We start from the raw sequence: 20,914 nt of genomic DNA on the forward strand, positions 1-20,914 counted from the left end.
CCTCCAAGTTCATGTGGCTGGCATGACTGCATGGAATGCCATTACCTTCCCACCGAAGCGGTACCAATTGATCTACTCATGCACGTTTTTGAACTGCTAGGTTGGTTGAAGCTGGGGCTAGCAATGGGAGCTCACCCCCATCCTGCGGATTCAAACTGCTGACCTTCCAGTCAGCAAGTTCTGCAGATTAATGGTTTAACCCACTGCACCATCATGACCCCCTCTCAAATGGTCTGCAATTGTTTAAAGAATTCAGTGGTCAGATGTGCATTACTGTCCATAATTAAGGATGTTTCCATCCTTAGTTTAATGTGGATGTGACTAAAAATTGATTTTTCCATCTGGCTTGGGATATTTTCCTGGATGTAGGGTTTTTTTGGGTTTTTTTTGTTTTGGTTTTTTTTGGGAGGAGGATAAAAGCAATGCATTTGAAAACAGTTCTAGTCCTGATTAGTTACCACCTAGAGAAATACCATATTTCTTCAATTGTGAGATGCCATTGATTGTAAAATGCACCCTAGTTTCAGTAACACCTCCACCAACAAAAATACGTAAGATACACCTGCGATTCTAAGATGCATCCCATTTTTACAGAAGTTTATTTAAGGAACAAAGTGTGTCTTGGAACTGAAAAAAATGCAGTACCTTCACTGAAGTGCGAGACATAGCTGTGATGATGGAGCTTTATTGTCATAGCTAAGTCATGCAAAAACTTAACTTTCAAGCAGGCCCACTAACATAGGGATTTCCCAGGTAGGTATCACCTTACTTCAGGGAGTGGAAAGATGTTTTTGACTCACTCTTACAATCCATAGTACCACAGAAATCTCTGTCAATAAGCTGTTTGATTTCTAAGGTAAGTTTTTATGGACCTTTGGGAAGTTGCATTGGTGAAATAATCATAAACACAGATTCCCAAAATTTACAGTGCCTTGCACCATTGTAAATACTGATTATTGAGGTCTTCAAAAACTGGACAAAATATTTTATCAAAGTATTCAGCAGCTGCTCACATGTACCAACACCTGATGAAAATGAAGGCATCAAGGAGTTCTTCATCAAACATTTTCAAAAGTTCTAGATAAGCAATGATAACCGTCAAGGATGATCTTACCATATCTTGATTATATGATAAAATATTTCATCACATTATCCTAGCTGGTGTTTACTCAATTAAAATCAAGGGTAGTTTCTGGAAGTAAAGGTAAAGTAGTAAAGGTTTCCCCTGACCTTAAGTCCAGTTGTGTCTGACTCTGGGGGTTCGTGCTCATCTCCAGTTCTAAGTTGAAGAGCCTCCAAGGTCATGTGGCTTGCATGACTGCACGGAATGCCATTACCTTCCCACCAGAGCGGTACCTATTGATCTACTCACATTTGCATGTTTTCGAACTGCTAGGTTGGCAGAAGCTCAAGCTAACAGCGGGCACTCACTCCGCTCCCCAGATTCGTACCTGGGACCTTTTGGCCTGCAAGTTCAGCAGCTCAGCGCTTTAACACACTGCACCATTGGGGGCTCCTCTACGTTTCTGGAAAGCATTCAAAAATTCTTAGTAAGACTAAGCAATATCAGAACTGACCTCATAATGGCATTTATTTTAACATGTGTATCCGATTTTCCTGGCTCTGGGCAGGGGGTTGGATTGGATGGCTCATGTGGTCTCGCTCAACTCTATGATTTTATGATTCTAAATATTTTAGTAAAGTAACCCAATCTATCTGTCTTCTAGACTATCAGCAAAAGAAATACCTACATGAAGAATCAGTCTACAACAATGGAGTTTATATTGGTTGGTTTAATAAATTCCACTGAACTACAGACACTTCTCTTTTGGATATTTACATTTATCTATGCTATAGCCCTGACTTTTAACTGCCTTCTCATCTTTACCATATGCAACTGCAGAAACCTTCACACTCCCATGTATTTCCTGCTCATCAACTTGTCTTTAGTAAATATATTCTCAATTTCAGTCACAACTCCTAAACTGCTCCAGGCTCTTTGGACCCAGAGAAAAATAATCTCATTTTATGGCTGCATTACACAAGTGTATCTTTTTATATGGACCTTGGGGACAGAACTTTTACTTCTTTCATTCATGGCTTTTGACCGTTATACTGCTATCTGCCATCCTTTGCAATATACACTGATCATGCGGAAGGAAGCATGTGTTTGCATAGCAGTAGGAGCGTGGCTTGTTGGAATGGTTAACTCTGCAGTCCATGCTGGGCTCATGCTAAAGCTTTCCTTCCGTGACTCAAACATAATCAACCATTTCTTTTGTGATGTGCCACCACTTTTAAAGCTTGCATCCTCAGACACCAGTATCAATGAGAGTATGGCTTTTGCGGCAGATGTCATACTTGGGATCTTTAATTGTGGTTTGACTCTAATGTCATATTTCTTCATCATGAGAACCATCTTCAGAATTCGTTCTACTGAAGGGAAGAAGAAAGCTTTCTCCACATGTTCTTCACATCTGGTTGTTGTCAGTTTTTACTTCTCCTCAGTCATTTACACATATATTAGGCCCTCATCTGTCTACTCTTTAGATAAAGACAAATTGGTTTCTCTCCTATATACTGTGGTAACTCCAGTGCTTAATCCAATTATATATTTTATGAGAAACAAAGAAGTTAAAAAAGCCCTTAAAACATTTGTTGCAAAAAGCCATCTGATACCAGCGCCTCAAGCTTGAGTTGTAAAATATTGTAATAGCTTCCTTCCTTCCTTCCTTCCTTCCTTCCTTCCTTCCTTCCTTCCTTCCTTCCTTCCTTCCTTCCTTCCTTCCTTCCTTCCTTCCTTCCTTCTGCAGTACAATATATTTTATTCTAGAAACCTTTTACTTTGTAATTTGCTGGTCAGTGCCTTAATAGTTTCTTAATTAGATAGTTAAAATGTTCTCTATACCAGACTGTCCTTGAAAAGTATCTGGAAGTGATAACTGCTGCAAAAAGTGACAGCCTGGCTCTTGTCAGGTGTATCTAAAGCCAAGGTAGAGGAAATCTTTGAAGAACTTTCAATATGCTTCTCAGCTCAATTCAGAGTGCTATTTTTAACCCACAAATTTCCAAATGGATTGGGGCAGTATATGTGAAAAACTCTCATCTTCTCTATATTAGGGTTGTTGTTGTTGTTGCTGTTGTTGTATTACAACCTTATAATAGGGTTTATTTGGCAAGATATCTTCATTGAAGGTTTGCCATTGCCATCTTCTGAAACTAAGAAAGTTTGACAGGCCCAAGATCACCCCATGGATTTCTATGGATAGCCTTGTTACCCTACAGTCACTGTAATGGCTCTTCTATCATTTGTGAATGCCTGAAATTTAGGAGACATACACATCCAGGAATAATGCTTTTTAAATTAAATCTGCTATTCGACTAAGTAGAAACACATCTTCTCCTTAGATAACACAATGATAATTAAAGGAATTTATAAATAAATGGATTTTGCATGGCGTTTATGAAAATGAATATTAAGCTTGAATTTTGAAAATGCGCCAAATGTTATACTTGATAAAAACTTTTTCTTCATCAGTATGATGAAGAATCATTATCTTCCTCACAATACCTCAGAGATGCTTTTCCCAACTGAACAGCTTAGAAAGATTTCTAAACTGTCTAGTAAGTTTCCCCCAAAAGAAGGTATATCAACAAAAGGATCAGAGAAGTTATCTTATCTGATTGATGAAAAAAGATTATTCTTACAATCTGCCAAGAAGAAAATTATTTGAATCCACAAGAATTAATCTTATTAAATCAGTAAGAAGGCACCACATTATAAAGGGAATGAAGGTAAATATTTCACTTTCAGCCTTCCTCTCCCACTCCTGGTAACTGGGTTACATTTGCATCTTTTATAATACACAGAGTGAACCATAAATTCAATATTGGGTGATTTCTGGTTATGCGGTATATTATTATTATTATTATTATTATTATTATTATTATTATTATTATTGAAAGAAGCATGAAAAGACTTCTAATCTGAGCTAAAGAAGAGAAGTTTTCAAAGGGATTCATATGATAATGATATGAAGCCAAAACCTTATGTCATCTCAATTTTTCATTAGACATCAAAATATTAGTTTCCATCAACAGATAATTTCAAACTGTCATGAACCCTTTTTACTGAGGAACAGTCAAAATTCTCTCTCTCTCTCTCTCTCTCTCTCTCTCTCTCTCTCTCTCTCTCTCTCTCACACACACACACACACACACACACACACACACACAGAGCACAGAGTGGTTTCTCTTAAATATGTTGATAGCTTCCTTGATTTGCTTTCCATATGGGGACATTCTCTGCTACATGTACCATGTTCTTTATTTCCTTTACGTTCTAATGAAGTACCATTCTGCTGAGAGTCCCTAACCATTCATCATATGAAAATAACATGTTTTAAGGACCTCAGCTATATTTTTGGAGAGTCATATACTGTAAGAGAAATGCTTGCACATGAGCATTTATTTTTGTTGTTTGTTCATAGGGGTGTCATGAGGTGAATGACTGAAGTTCATGTAGCATTTTGTGCTAAACTGATTGTGTGAGATAACTGTGCATGCTAGATTCTCTGCATCTCTTGCCCCAATACTTAGCTTTCTTCTGTGGTAGTGGCCTATCTTTCCGTGTTATCTATCAATGTGCCTCTCTCCTTTTATACATCCAACATGACAAGGAAGCAGTGATGTTTGCCCTAGGATAGTGTGTGTTTATGTTGCACAACTCAAGAGTCTTTAAGGTTGCAAGGATAGCAACAAGTAGGATTATGATAGTTTATTTTTCATGCGCCACTTTTTTTTTTTTTACTTAGCTTGAATTTTCTTATGCAGAGATATTCTGTGCCTTTAAGATATATCTGGGAGATAGGGAAAATTTAATAATCAGTCTCACTTTGAAATCATGATGTTGTCACTTGTCTTGAAAATAAAGGGGCTAAAAATTCATAGTTGGGAGGTTGTCTAGGGAACTAGACTTCTAGAACTTCCTACAAGCAAGGAATTGCTATCAGGCAGTTAGAAAGGAAAACAACTATACCAGCACTACAGCCAACAACAAGAACAACAGCAAGAACTCCAGCCAGGTATGATGTCTAACTTGATTAGCTATATCGGAGAAGAAAGGGCTACAAAATAGTTTCCTTCTTTTGAATAAACAGAAATGCTAGAAGACCTTTACTCCAGTGAAGAAACCAAGAATTTAAGATTTTCTAAGTGAAAAGAATGAAGTGGGTTGTATGAAAAGATTGAGACCAGAGGTCAGCAAGTTGTGGTCCTTCATATATTGTTGGACTGAAATTGCTAATAGATTTTGCCATTAGCTTTACTAGAATTTAATTTTATCTGAAGTGTGTTTTAGACTTTGTGGCTTATTTTTGTTTATTTAATTGGATCTGTAGGTTCTTTTAAATGCATTTGACTTGGTTACTCTGTTATCTTGCAAGGAAATATGTGGAATGTCAGTTAAAGTGTTATTTGACCCACTGGCAAACTAAAGTACTATATTTAGAAATGCACTAAAAGAGCTTAGCTTAGTTATACATTACACAAATTGTATCTTGGGCAGTGCATTATTTAAAATGACACATAGTGCAATATTTGAAACTAGATAGATATACTGACTAATTGACTCCCAGAGAAGTATTCAGATAATGGGGCACATCTTCATTTTAGAATTAATGCAATTTGGCACCACTTCGCTCAATGCTATGGATTCATAAGTTGTAGTTGTACAAGTTCTTTTACCTTCTCTGTTAAAGAGTTCTGGCGCCTTTCCAAAATACAAATACCATGATTCCTTATCATTGATCCATGCAGTTACAGGGGTCTCAAACTGCATTAATTCTACAGTACAGATATACAGTGGAGACATTCCAAATATTGAAGGAAACCAGGCTCCCTTAAAAATGTTGACATTTACTAACAAAAGATTAATCAAGGGGAAAATTGGGCTATGTATTCAAAGCATTCAGGACTTTATGACCAAAATAAAGGTCAGGGAAGATTGAGATAGGTCCCTTTTGATACCTGCAAACACTCAGTATGAAGGATGGATGCATCTTTATTCACTAGTTCAAACAGAATTCTCTCCTTCTCTCTCCTCCCTCTTTTCATTGAATATTTCTGTGGTTGACAATATTGAAAACCTGCTCATGTTATGGTTTCCCATGGCAGCTATTAACATTATTATTTTACTAACTAAAAGAGATAACAAGATTGGAAGATATAAAAATAATTTCACACTTATTAATAGTTGCATTGAAGTATGTTTCTAAAAAACCAAAACAATTTTGCCCACTAAAGATGTAATGGCTATTCACTAGATATGATCATTTACACAGTCAACTGACATTTTAATTTAAATCCAACAAATCAGACAACAAAACTATATTATATAGAAAAAGTATTTTTATTTATACAAGTCTAGATAAGCAAGATTTAGGACAAAACTAATCCATGTTAATTCTGATATAATATCACCTATTTAGATATCATTATAATTAGTTTCTCTAACTATAATATTATTCATAGTCCTAACCAGAGCAAATTCTTCTAGCCAGTTGTTGAGTTGTCAACACTTATGAACATTAATTTATTTAATAACATTTATTTAACTGTCTAGTCTAAGTGTTTAGGATTAGTAGTTATGATTTGATATTAACATCAAATATCAATTTGTTTAACATTAAATATCAATTAACATCAATTTATTCCATTGAAGGGGAGAGACGACTTTCTGCTTATCACAGTTCTTGAGAATTTAAGGGTGATAAATAAAACCTTTTAGCAAACATATTATAGGGGTAAACTGTTAACTGAAAAGGTATTGAATTAATATGCATGCAATTATATATATTTCATGTTATATGACCCGTCTTGTACTGGGGAAGCAAGAAACATGTAAATTACAACCTTTTCAGTGAAAATACATAAAATTGATTTTTTAACCCTGATAGATGCTGCAAAGGTAAAAATATGCAGTTTAAGGCACAGGGAGCTGTTTATAAGTGCAACATCAAAGGAGCCTTCAGGTACAATATATCTTAGGCATCAAAATGATTAGAGTGGTCAAGTTATATCCTGAGCAGAGAGCTGGTATCTTTAAATGCTCCAAGGTTTCAAATCCAGTTGTGATGCCCATACTCCCTACTTCATTCCTGGGCTCCCTGTCCTCTAGCAGCTTAAAAGAAAAAGCATACTATATTGGTTGCATCAGGTGGTGGAGAAGACCCGGTGAGTGAGTTATGGGGATCCCAAGGATATCTCATGTAGAGATATCTTCACTTCCAAAATGCAACTACATGAAATTGGGACTGAAAATGTAGTTTCTCCAGATGCTACCATCCATCTTCACATTGTACCTACAGTATCATATTGTTTCTCCTGCCACGTATCTCTTCATTATTATTATTTATTTATTTTTGCTGCCCTGGGACTGAAAAATACTTGCTAGAGAAGAACCACAAGCAACACTTAAGCATGTTGCTCTGTTTTGTTTTGGTATATGAGGTATATATTAATCTAGGAGTTTTTATATAACTTTTGATTACACACAGTCCTTAACTGAGACCATTTATAAAAGCATGGGCCCATGCTTCTGGATTATCCCTACCAATGGTTTCAAATAGATGTTAAAAAGAATTGCGCATGGAACAGCATCTTCTGATATACCACATGACAACTCCTTTGGGGGGAGGCACACACGTATCACCATCTGGAGTCTATTCAAGAAATGGGACAAAAATCACTGAAACACATTGCCCTCAGATTCCAGAAGGATACTATTGTTAATGGTATTATGCCACTGAGCGGCCCAAAAATTACCAGTTGTCACTATTCAAATGAAAACCATGCACCGAAAAAACCATAGTGTTCTCAACTCTATGTCCTGCTCTGAAGTTGGTAAAATCTTTTAGCATTCATGACCCTTCTGAGGGAAAGAGGATTTGAAGGCCGTTATGGGTATGTGAAGCTTCTAGAAAAAGGAACAAAAATTAATCCTTTTCTTCCAGCTGGATTGGAAACAAAAGGCAAAGTTAACTTCAGTCAGGGTTCTTGAAAGGCAAATCAAAATAATATATTACAAAGACAAAGTTTGTTGGTCGAATTTAGTTACACTGGTAATAAAATTCTTGACTAAAATTGAGGTAAAATACTTGACTTTGAAGGTAAAATACTGGACTATACTGCTGGTAAATAATTGCCTATATAGAAAAGTACTTGGTTATTGGTATAACACAGAACTGTGATAGTAAAGTACAGAACTATGATGAAGTACACTATGCTATAATGAGTATATGGTAAAATACAAGCTATGCTGAAGTTCACTAAGCTATAATAGTAAAGTATGTGCTATTGTGGTAAGGTATTATTTTGGTGGTAAATACGTGCTATGCTGAAGTTCACTAAGCTATAATGGTACGTGCTAGGAATGCCTGTCTGGATTGCCACAGGCCAAGGAACCCAGACAATTTCTGGCCTTCTCCTCTAAACTTTGACACAGAAGAAAAAAGGAGGGAAAAGCCTTTCAGGCAAGCTCTGAGACAGAAGGGCTAAACCAATTGAGCCATGCTTCTAGGGGGTTTTTAAGCTCCACCCCCAAAACTATGTACAAATGGAAAAATCCACACCAAAGAGAGAAGTAAACAAGGAAGTGAAGCAGAGGAGGGAAAAAGATAGGCCAAGACATCACACAGGCAAACAACTCTTTGTGTATAAATATCAATTCAAATGGTCTATGCCAGTGGTTTTCAACCTTTGGATCCCCAGGTGTTTTGGCCTACAACTCCCAGAATTCCCAGGCAGTTTACCAGCTGTTCGGATTTCTGGGAGTTAAAGGCCATAACATGTTGGGAACCACAGGTCTATGCATCCATTTTAAGGACCTCTTCACACTGGGAAAAATAGCCGTGTTTTGCAGCTTTTATTCACAGCTTGGATGGGGCCTGCTAAGCACCATCAGGCAATGCACAGCAGGCCCCACCCACATTCTTCTCAAAGTGGAGGGGAAGCACCAGACGACGCTTCTTCCACCACCACGGGGGGGGGGGGTGTCTTTTGGGTAGCTCCGATGGAGGTGTCTGCATTCCCCCCCCCTTTCCCTGTATTATGGCATTGCCACCCTTTCTCCCATCTGATGAGGACAGGGACAGGGTGCTAACGCACTCTGTCCCATATACCCACTGTATGATGGGGGAAGGAGGGAGGGTGCGTGAGCAAAATGGCATGGCCCAAAAAAGCTGCATGAAAAGATCTTAAATGTATCTGGGATCAAAAGCAATTAGTTATATCTTGTGGCACCTTCAAGGAATATATCTTGCTGGTGAAATGAATTTTCATAGACTATGGTCTACTTATAGTGATGGAATGGGATCTAGTACATAAAAATATGAAGTCTTACAGATATGTTAAATCAAATAAAATAAAACTGTGGCCATCGAGATACATGATTCTATATAAATGATTTTATGGTTAATGGAATCCATTTTTAAGATGTTACAAGATATTTTGTTACTTTTTTTTGAATAGACAAACAAAGCTACCATCCCAACTCACAAGTTAGTTGTGTTGATAGATTTGTTGATCCAAACATTATCTTCTCAATATATGAAAAGCTAATCCACTCTTGATTTTATTCTATCCATGATAGTTGTTTTTCTTCATCATTCCATTATTAATTGATTTAATTTATTTCTAGCATTTCTTCCAATATTGAACTAATTCATTTTGTTTTCCTGTATTACAATTCTATGTATCTCTGTCAATGAGAAATTACTCAGTAAAATGTTACTGTTTCAGTTCATAGTGTGGAGTATCTTTCACTGTAGATTTCAAATAGTATAATAGTGATGGTATGGGCATGCTTGACCTTAGAATATCCTGGTTCGCACACCCACAATTCCTTGTTCTTATCACGCAGAACAACTGTAATCTAATCCAAAAGAACAGTCATCTGATATACAAAAAATAGAGAGCTGTCCCTGAAAGTACATATATTAAGTTGAATCCATAGGTGTCAATTCTATACTGCAAACACAAATTTGTCCTTATTTGTTATTGCTTAATCAGTGCTTGTTGCAGTATCCATTTATTATGTGATGAAACTTCTCCCATCAACTGATATCATCTCTACATACATTGTTTTGTTTTGTTTGTCTAGGTCTACAATCACATAATATTGGAAATGAAGAATCATTCTGCCATTACAGAGTTCATCCTGGTAGGACTTTCCAGTGCACCTGAACATCAGATGATTCTCTTCTGGTTGTTCTCCTTCATTTATGCTGTGGCTGTCATCAGTAATATCCTTACCATCCTCGCAATCAACACTTGTAGCAAACTCCACACGCCAATGTATTTCTTGCTCGTCAATTTATCTGTAATAAACATTTGCTCAGTTTCTGTTATAGTTCCCAAAATGTTACAAACCATTTTAGCTGAAAGAAAAAGCATTACTTTTACTGGTTGCATTGCACAGGTGTATCTTTTCAACTTAATGCTAGGGACTGAACTTATGCTGCTCGCATTGATGGCTTTTGACCGCTATGCCGCTATCTGCCATCCTTTCCAGTACATGGTCATTATGAGGAAGGAGTTTTGCCTTGGAGCTGTAACAGGTCTGTGGCTCATAGGCATGGCTAATTCTGCAATTCAGACAGGACTTGTGGCACAGCTTTCCTTCTGTGACTCCAACGTGATCAATCATTTCTTCTGTGAGCTTCCACCCATGTTCAACATCTCCTGTTCAGACACAAGTTTGAATGAATCAATGGTTTTTGTTGCTTCTGTGACCATTGTAATAGGTAGCTGTGCAGTGACGTTAACTTCATATTGCTTTATTGTGAGAGACATTATTAAAATCCGTTCCACAGAAAGTAAGAGAAAAGCTTTTTCCACATGCTCTTCCCATCTCTTGGTAGTCAGCTTTTATTATTCTACAATAATCTATACTTTCCTCCGGCCTGCTTCAGCTTACTCCCTGGAAGAAGACAAAGTTATTGCTATTATTTATTCGGTACTGATTCCAGTCCTCAACCCACTCATTTACTCTTTGAGGAACACTGATGTTAAAGAGGCACTCATAAAGCTGGTAGTCAAAAGGGTCTCCCAGAAATATTAGTTCTCTTCCTCTGATTGAACAATTCATAGTGATTGATTGAATCATGTGCATATTACCATTCAATTTCCAAAAGCAGAGCCATTTTTCTGAAATGTTATATGCTGCCAAAGGAAAACGGAATTATAGTTAGACATACACATTGACATTAATTAAGTAAAGCAATTTATGATTTAGGGCACATCTATACTGTAAAATTAATGGAAGTTGACATCACTTCATTCCTGTGGTTCAATACTATTTCATGGAACAGGAGTTATCGATCCTGGGAGGTGTAGCTTTACAAAGCTTTTACATTTCTCTGCTAAAGGGTGCTGACGCCTCTCCAGACTACAACTCATGTGATTTCATACATTGAGGTATGGCAGTGAAGTCTTTTAAGGTTTCCTCTTTTTTTGGAAATACTGACAGTACAGCATTGAGAGATATTTTGTTTGAGTAGCTTTATTTCCATTTCAGGAGCAACTTGAGAAATTGCAAGTCACTTCTGGTGTAAAAGAATTGGCCGTCTGGACATTGCCCAGGGGATGCCCGGGTGTTTTTGATGTTTTTACCATCCTTGTGGGAGGTTTCTTTCATGTCCCTGCATGGAGCTGGAGCTGATAGAGGGAGCTGAGTAGTTGACTGGTCTACTTCTAATTCAGTAGCACAGATACCATCTTTTTCTAACCATTTTAGTAGGGAATAGGTAGGATACCTCAAGAATGGTATGACTATAACATTTCATGGAAAGCTGCTCTGAAAGTCTTTAAAAAGACAATCCAGCCAAATCTTTCCTTCAAATCAGAAGTTCTCAGCTTTCAAATTTTTTGAATAATGTGCTCACAGTTATGGAACCACTGAATTACTTCTATAGTATTTTGATAATGTGTTATTTGCTTATTTATTAATTGTACTATTTCTTGGCTATATTGAAAGGGTAAGCTGTGCTGTGAAGGTCTTACATCTAAATAAAGAAATAAACAAAGCATGTTATGAATAAATTAATTGGAGGTTTCTGGATATAGAATATTTAGATTGGATTTTAATTTTAAAAAGAAGATGTGGTATGGGTAAAGGTAAAGGTTTTCCCCTGACATTAAGTCTAGCCATGTCCAACTCTGAAGGTGGTGCTCTTCTCAATCTAAGCTGGAGAGCCAGTGTTGTCTGTAGAACCTCCAAGATCATGTGGCCAGCATGACTGCATGGAGCACCGTTACCTTCCCGCTGGAGCAGTACCTATTGATCTATTTACATTTTCATGTTTTTGAACTGCTAGGTTGGCAGAAGCTTGGGCTAATAGCAGGAGCTCCCTCCACTCCCCATATTTGAACCGCTGACCTTTCAGTCAGCAAGTTCAGTAGCTTAGCGGTTTAACATGCTATGCCACTGTAGTATACCAAGATGTAGTATAGCTAGGAATAGAGGAGGACATTTGGAGATTATTAAGCAGTCATCGGGCCCCTGGTGGTGGCGCAGTGTGTTAAAGTGCTGAGCTGCTGAACTTGCAGACTGAAAGGTACCAGGTTCAAATCCCGGGAGCGGAATGAGCGCCCGCTGTTAGCCCCAGCTCCTGCTAACCTAGCAGTTCGAAAATATGCAAATGTGAGTAGATAAATAGGTACCGCTCCGGTGGGAAAGTAACGGCGCTCTATGCAGTCATGCCGGCCACATGACCTTGGAGGTGTCTATGGACAACGCCGGCTCTTCGGCTTAGAAATGGAGATGAGCACCAACCCCCAGAGTCGGTCACAACTGGACTTAAGGTCAGGGGAAAACCTTTACCTTTACCAAGCAGTCATCATTCATTTCATGTAGTGTGTTAAAAGTCTGGTATAAAATGCATGTATATTTTTTCAAGAAAATGTGTTTTAAAATATTAACAAATTTTAGTATCAATATCTGTTCATTCTTTTTTTAAAAAAAAAAACCCATAAACCAATGGAATGACTAGATATCACTGAAAAAGGTGAGAATTAGAAGGAAATTAAAATAGCCTTAACTACTGGCCCCAGTAAGAACACCACTGTATGCTCTTCAAATTAGTGAATTTGTCAGCCTTAGTGGAGTCATTGTATTTGCATTTGTTATACCTTTCCTGCCACCCTGTGTCCAGAATAGTGAAATGCATGGATTGAATTATTATTTTTCTTGGAGTCATCATTAGCCTCCTTCTCCTTGGTCATGCAGGCCAGGCATCTTTGCTGATGCATCCACCAATTTGTTAATGCTGTGTTAAACTAGTTTAACCTTGTTTACCCTACACTGAGGGCAAGAAGTTGTTCAGTGTCTGGTCCACTTTAAGGTATAGGGTCAAGAGTAGATAAGCTCTAAAATGTATGTTTGGGTGTTTTATTTTGAATTTTTCTTGAATAAAAATGTATATATAATTTATATTAAAAATGAATATTTTTGATCATCAAAGTTTCTTGAGTTTTCTTGCACATTTATCCTTGGCTTATGGGGTTTATTTGAAATCTGGGCTATGATAGTAGAAGTAGAAAACAGTATTTATCTTCTCTATCAAGAATGCTGGTGACTCAGCAAACTACAGTTCCCATGATTTCATAGCATCGAAACATGGCAGTTAAATTGGTGTCAAACTGCATTAATGCTATAGTGTAGATGTACTCTCAGTGTCACTTTCTACTTGACTGATCTTGATTGTAGTTCCCAAACTAATTTTACATTCTTTATTATAAAATCAACAAATCTTAATTTAAAATGAAACTAAATTCTATTAAAAGTATTACTTCGACACATGATTAAATTATATTAAAAACCTTGCAGCAACCTAGAATACTTTTAATCTCAAATATTCTCTAAACATCATTGATTTTTCCAATGGTTTTTGTGATTAGAAAACAGGATTACATTTATTCCCATCCAATTCTATTTTATTTTTCATTTGTGTGCAATGAACAGATGATATCGTGAATGCAGAATGCAAATATTAGTTTATTTTGACTTTTCCCTGTAACATAAAGAGCAGTAAATATCTCTTCCATAGCTATTCATCTATGAATACATCTCATTTTTGATGGCAAATCTATCAAACATTCCTTTACTGCAAGAGTAACTAATGGCATTTTAATGGAAGCATTTTATACACAGGAGAGAAAATTAAATGAGAGATACACAAGTGACCCAGTGTTAGATGCACATGTGGCAACACATATTCTTTTTGTCTTGCTCATCTAGGCTCGATTAATGAATCACATTTTTATTTTTAATCATGCTCACTGGGATCACTGTGTACTTTCCCACTAATGATTCCCATTGGAGCCTATTATTTTGGTGCACATGTGACAGTTTATTAACTTGTCATTAATTTCTTCAGAGAACAGGAGTATTCTGGGCTTACTGCCAAGTTATAGTTATTAGAAGTGTTATTGTTTGCTTTCACTTAATTAAAAGAGTACATTTGTAGAATCTATTTTATCAGCTAATTGTGGAAAGGAGCAGGAATTTTATCAGTACAGTTTGCATTTGCCTGAACTTTGTCTCCATCTGGCTACAGTCATGATTATTTTTATATCACCTTGGTTAATAGATGGCTGCTTTATTTTTAATTTTTAAATATGATCTCTGTTTGCAACTGATGCTCACTCAAGCATCATTATGATCTCCAAGGTCTATCTATTTCAAACATTGACAGTTTCATCTACAGTTTTAAAGCCAAAAATAACCTCTTTGTATTGAATTAATGTCCTGTAATAGTTTGATCATTGGGCTATGATGCTCAAATCATGGAAGACCACTGAGTTACCTCTGCCCCCCCCCAAAAAAAAACCCTCTGGTTTTCTGAGCAGGGGTGGCTACATACCACCCAGATTAAGATCGGAATGGCATGTAGCCACCCTGAAGCCCTCCAATTTTCCCCTATAAGTACTGACCACCATAAGTTCCCTCCTCATGTCCTCCTGGTACGAGGAAATGAAGCCTGAGGAGACGCAAGGGTCAAGGAGAAAAATCTGAGGAGGGAACTTATGCAAGCCAAGTAGCTTTTACTTAACTTTTAGGGGTAAATGGGGCGGCTTGGGGGAGGGGTGGGTGACATCCCACACCTTTGGACTCCAGGAGTCAAAAAGGTTCAGGATGGCAATGGAGACTCAACCCCAGGTTGTCTCGAGACTATCCAGAGTCACTTCTAGGTAGTCTCGAGTATACCTGGGGGTGAGTCCCCATTGCCATCCTGAACCTTTCGGGCTCCTGGAGTCCAAAGGCGTGGGATGGCACCCAGCCCTACCTGTGATTACTTGAGACTACCACAGGCCCAATACCCCATTAGACCCGAGCCTTTCAGGAAGGCTTGAACCTAAAGGGTATCATATTAATTCAGAACAAAACAGGGAAACCTTGGTTAGTTCTGAAAAATGCATTTTTACTGGAGGTGTCGTTTGGACACTGCCAGTAAAAACCGAGACAAGTCCCAATTTTTTGGGCCTGTTTAGAATGGGCCCTTAGTCTAACCCTATTGTGCCATGCACAAATGCACAAGCAAAGCACATGATACATCCAGATCTGAAAACCCTGTGATATGTTTGCTTGAAGACAAAGGTGTCAAACTAATTTTCACTGACAGCCACATCAGGCTTATTGTTGCCTTCAAAGAGCTGTTTGTAATTGTAAGACTGAATAAATGTAACTATGTTTTCTGGCATTGAAAGCCTTATACCAGGCCACATAAAATGACATAGTGGGCTGGATCTGGCCTATGGGCCTTGTGTTTGACATGTGCCTTAGGGTCACTGTAAATCAGAAATAACTTGAAGGAACACAAGTGCAATAACACTAAAGAATATTGTAGTGTCTCTTGATGTATTTTCCAATGGATATTCACAGACCCATCTGTACTAGCTCCACCTCCTGGCTGTAATTATCTCTTTAATGAAGAAAACTGATGTTGAGTAAATAATGAACACTTCCTCACCATGTCCTATAGCAAATCTTAAAAGGGAACTTGATTGATGAAATATAACAATGCAAATTTGGAAACTTTCTTTCAAAAAAGCAAAGTTTCTTTTTACGTGAAATCTTCCCCAAGTTAGCTGTTACTGTCATTGTTGTAAAAAGAGCTTTTGAATTTTCAAAAGTAATTACAACTAATTCCTTTAGCTCTTTTTTATAAGAAAAAAAATATTGCAGTATTATAAGCTACAGTCCCATGATATAAAGAAAGCTGGATGACTCACTGTGCTGAGAATTAGTGGATTGGGACAAAGCAGGTCAGGCCATTTTTAGCCCTTCTTCCCAAGGGCCTGCATGCCCCTACCTAGCCTTTGGAGGAAACAGAAATACTAGCCAATGAGTTTTAATTTAGGTTTGATATGGGTTAGGAGAACTAACCAGAATGGCCCAAATGTAGACTTCACTTCAGTTGATCTCTCCTCATGTGGATGTTCAGAAGTTGAGCTATTGATCTGTGCTACAAAACATACTCTTCTTCCACTTATCATATTGTTACCTCAATATCCAAAGAAAGTACAATGTAGCAGCACAAGACATAACATGGATGAGCAGATGAACTTCGTCACATTCCAAAGTTTTGGACTTTATCATACAGAAGTGGAAGCTGGCACAGTAGTAGGACCATCAATAGCACCTGCTTGTACCACGGTTATGCATAGGAAGAAGCTATTTGAGATGGTTGAAATAGCCTTCTGTTAACTAAATTGACCTTCTGTCAATATAAGCCTCTTCTACCAGTTGATCCCAGAGACTAGTCAGCAAGCAACAGCAACAGCATAAACCCAAAATGGAGGCAGAGTAGGGTTGAAGTCAAGTTCTGCCAGATCTAAGCCTTCGCCAAGCCATGGACACTACTACTAATTTAGACCAAGACAAGTGGTCATAAATAATTGTCAGCACCTCTGGAATAAGAAGGGTTTTGGCTAAGCAACTTCAACTGTCCTTGTGCAATTTGACCCTGACACTTTATGTCACGGCACTTCTACACAGCCCTAAAACCCATGATGAAATGGCTTAAAATAACCCGCTTCGGCACGGGTTCCTGTCTTCATCCACTCACCCAAATCCTGTGCTTTTCCAGGGAGGAGGGTGTCTACATGCCATCCCAATTGAAATTGTGATGGTATGAAACCACCCTTAAGTCTCATTTTCGCTTATCCGAGGTTCTGCTAGACCGTTTATGTTGGATAAGTGAGACTCTACTGTACTATTAAAAATAGGCCTAATAAAATTCCACATACTATACCATATCATAATCTCTGTATTGACTTGACATTAATATTGAAAGACAGTAATTAATGTGATACAGTTTTACTATTTTGGCTTTATTATAAAAACAGCTTTTTAAATTTCAAACATTGTTTCTTTGTTTTTGTTGTTGTTTTGCTCATTGCATGAGAGTTCTGGTTACTTGAGTTCCAGTTAACTGTGAGTCTGTGATATCTGGGAGAGTGGAAGACACCGTATACTATTCAATCTGAAACCACAAAGGGTATTTGGTTACTCCTAGTTAATTTTAGCCATTCAGGTAGCTGTGTGTAGAGAACACCATCAGCCATATAAATGTGTAAAAGGATATATTCAATATACTGCTTTGTAATTCCTTTTAATTATAAACATGCCTAATAGATTTTTTTAATGGAACTCTTACACAAAATCAAGTAATCAATTTTTTCATAAAGAAATCATTTTAATATAATTCCACTGAACTATTTTTAAAACATATGAAATATATCCTTTGCTTGGAGAAGCATTTCGTCATTCAACAAAGTTTGCTAACAAGTCCTCGTGGGTCCTATCAGAGTTATGAAAACTTTCATACAACAGGGGATTAATCAAAATCTCCAAGTTTCTCAGCCACATGGGTAAATTTGAATTGGTCGCCATGGGCCTAATCATTGCAGTTCTAATTGCATATTCTCTGAAGGATTATTAGAGAACAAGAACTTTTTTTAAAAAATCCAGTGGGAAGGCGCATCCTCTCAAGTCCAAAGCAGCTGCCCCCTGTGTCTAATTACAAGGGTTACATTTTTTTTAGAAAGCAATTGCAACTGAAGATTCATTGATAATGAAACAAAATGCAATTATTTTAATGCTCAATACAGTTTTTATTTTATTTTATCATGATTATATACCACTGGAAGTAAAATCATGTACAAATTTGGAAAGAAAGGAGGAGCTGTTTAATTTTCAACATACAATCTCACTCTGAGAACACAAATGTTTGTACTTGGAATGATCTAATTAAACTTTAGGTTAATCATTTTGCCCAGTATGATTAAACATAGATTCAACAACAGATAGATCAAATACACATTCATCTTCCCTCCCTGTTCCATTATAACATGCTGTATCAGTACCTAGGACTTATTTTTCATGAGTTTTCTGGGCTTTTAAGGCTTTTAGGGATACCCAGAATTATGTGACCTTTTAGGTAAATCCAATGGAATTTCTCCTTAAACTAAATTCATAGCACTGCTTCAACACTGACATAAATCCCAATTTAGTGGATCTGTTTAATATTACATACTAAGTATATTTAATATTGCATTTAATATATAATGCATATGTGTTGTGTGAACCATCACAATAAATAAATAATCATTCTTATTTGTTACCTCATGGCTTGAGGCAGGGTGCAACACAATCAAAACATAGTAAAGGAATTTTTAGGTCAAACCACCACTATTCTTCATCATAATATTAATTTTAAAATTTCCCGATCTAATTTTCCTAATTTAGCCTTAAACATCTAGTCATGTAAGAGCATTCAGGAGTATTTGAAAAGATCTCTGTTGCTTATTGAAATGGAAAATAAATAGGCTACATCTAAGAGACATATATATATCAAAATGCATTTTATACATTTATCCAAATGTCTTTGGAAATTCACTCAAATGTGGCTTGTTTAAACATACTGTATTTATTGTTTATCTTTAAGGAACAGAAAATACTAGCAAACCTTAAAGTAAACTTCATCATGTAGTTTAAAAGCCATTTATTTTTGCACAAATCCTCAGGCTGTATTTGGAAGTAGAAAAGATAGTTTTCTGAACTAATCTTTACAATATTTTACTTAAATTAGCCTTTCCATTTCAAAATATCCAAAAAAATAAGGCTCTGCTTAAAGTTTGTCTCAGTTCCCTGTTCCTAAGACTGTAGATAATTGGGTTGAGAACTGGGGTCACCATTATGTAGAAAATGGACATGAACATTGTATTAAAAGTTGGTCCTGAGAGAGTTCCCTCCCCTCTTGGTTAAAAGCAGGCTAAGCCCCATCGGAAGAAATCCACTCCTAGATTATCTTTTTATCCCAGATTATCTGGCAGTGTGGACATATAATCCAGTTCAAAGCAGATTATCTTGGATCAGATCCTGGGATAGAGTGTTGAAGATCTACACTGCCTTATATCCCAGGATCTGATTCCAGATTATCTGATTTAAACTGGATTATATGAGCTCCCACTGCATATAATCTGGGATAAGAAGAAAAGGAGGAAGGAAGGAAGGAGGAGGGGGGGGGAGGAGAAGAAGTTTCCCTTGGCTTCCCTTTCTCTCTCCCTCTTTTGCACAAAAGTTCTCCAAAGCTTTGCAAACCTTCTCCTCTGAAAGAAGGAGGAGGAGGAAGAAGAGGGGGAGGATGAGGAGGATAATAAATGTCCCCACTGCATATAATCTGGGATAAGATCTTGGGATATGGGGACAGGGCCTCAGGCGAATCTACACTGCCCTAATTCCCAGGATCTGATCCCAGATTATCTGATTTAAACTGGATTATATGAGTCCCCACTGCATATAATCTGGCATAAGAAGAAAAGTGATTGATCTGGATCAAGCTTGGCACACAGACCCAATATGGCCAGCTGTGAATCCTGGGGGAGTTTTGGGAGGGTTGACCCAAGACTTTTGGGAATTGTAGTTCATCCACATTCTTAATACATTTTCTCATGGGAGCATTGATAAAAAACAAGACTGAGGTTTTAAGCCTCACAGGAAACCCACTGGCAAGTCACACACTCTCAGCCCCAGAAAACCCAATGAAACAGTTTCAAACCGGGAACAGATTTCCTTATTCAGAGGCTGATGGCCATCTGTCAGGAGTGATTTGATGGTGTACTATGATTTCTGTTCCTGGGTGATAAATGTCATTTCCTAGTTGATTCTGCCATAGAAACATGGCAAATTTTTATAACACTGCCTGAACTTTGTCTTTGCCCAAGGGACATGGTGCTATAGCACATATGGTTTCCTGGGACACTGTCCACCAATTTAACAAAGTTTCAGCCACAAAAACAAAGTTACTGTAGTAGAACAATGACTTTCAAAGTAAATACAACCCAATGAAACAGGAAATAAGACTTTCAAACCAGGAACAATTATTAAAAAATTGTTTATTATAAAAGCTATGAAAATTCACCAAAAATCAGACGATAAGGAAAACACTCTGAATTTTGGTGAGCTAGCAGTGTTAAATGTTTTCTACTACTGTACCAAGTTTGAAGAGGATAGCTCAAAAATTGAGGACGGGAGAGTCCTGTAAAGTTCCCCCTGTGCTGATTTTAGCCACTGTGCATGCACGTCCGCCATTAACGAATTAATTACGAATATTCGTTAAGTTTCAAAACTTTTTGGGCCAAATTTTGGAAGTAGTTTCAGAAATGAAGCGCCAGTGCCCCCTACTTTAGAAGCAAGTTTTGTACCATTTTTTTTCATGGATCGCCCATGCCTAGTGACTACATTTCAATGTATTGAACTTAACTTTCTTCCACTATCTTACAATATCTTCCAAACTGCATTATAAATTCAGTCACTGAATGTAGCATAAATTTTTAAAATTATATTCATATC

General features: G+C 37.2%; 2 protein-coding genes across 2 annotated transcripts; both read left to right on the plus strand.

The window, feature by feature from the left end:
- Positions 1-673: 673 nt before the first annotated feature.
- LOC103279792 (olfactory receptor 13G1) lies at positions 674-2,696 on the plus strand. Its single transcript, XM_016995799.2, has one exon. The coding sequence runs from the start codon at positions 1,752-1,754 to the stop codon at positions 2,694-2,696; it is 945 nt and encodes a 314-aa protein (XP_016851288.2). The 5' UTR covers positions 674-1,751.
- Positions 2,697-4,741: 2,045 nt separating this feature from the next.
- Positions 4,742-13,437, plus strand: LOC100557043 (olfactory receptor 5F1-like). Its single transcript, XM_062957235.1, has 2 exons — positions 4,742-5,084; positions 10,160-13,437. The coding sequence occupies exon 2, from the start codon at positions 10,184-10,186 to the stop codon at positions 11,117-11,119; it is 936 nt and encodes a 311-aa protein (XP_062813305.1). The 5' UTR covers positions 4,742-5,084; positions 10,160-10,183; the 3' UTR covers positions 11,120-13,437.
- Positions 13,438-20,914: the final 7,477 nt, after the last annotated feature.

The sequence above is a fragment of the Anolis carolinensis genome, chromosome 6 (assembly GCF_035594765.1).
Source record: "Anolis carolinensis isolate JA03-04 chromosome 6, rAnoCar3.1.pri, whole genome shotgun sequence".
Classification (NCBI taxonomy): Eukaryota; Metazoa; Chordata; class Lepidosauria; order Squamata; family Dactyloidae; genus Anolis; species Anolis carolinensis.

What these genes read in the sequence shown, in the direction of transcription:
- LOC103279792 (XM_016995799.2), top strand. Translation starts at nt 1,752, where the DNA reads ATGAAGAATCAGTCTACAACAATGGAGTTTATATTGGTTGGTTTAATA.
- LOC100557043 (XM_062957235.1), top strand. Translation starts at nt 10,184, where the DNA reads ATGAAGAATCATTCTGCCATTACAGAGTTCATCCTGGTAGGACTTTCC.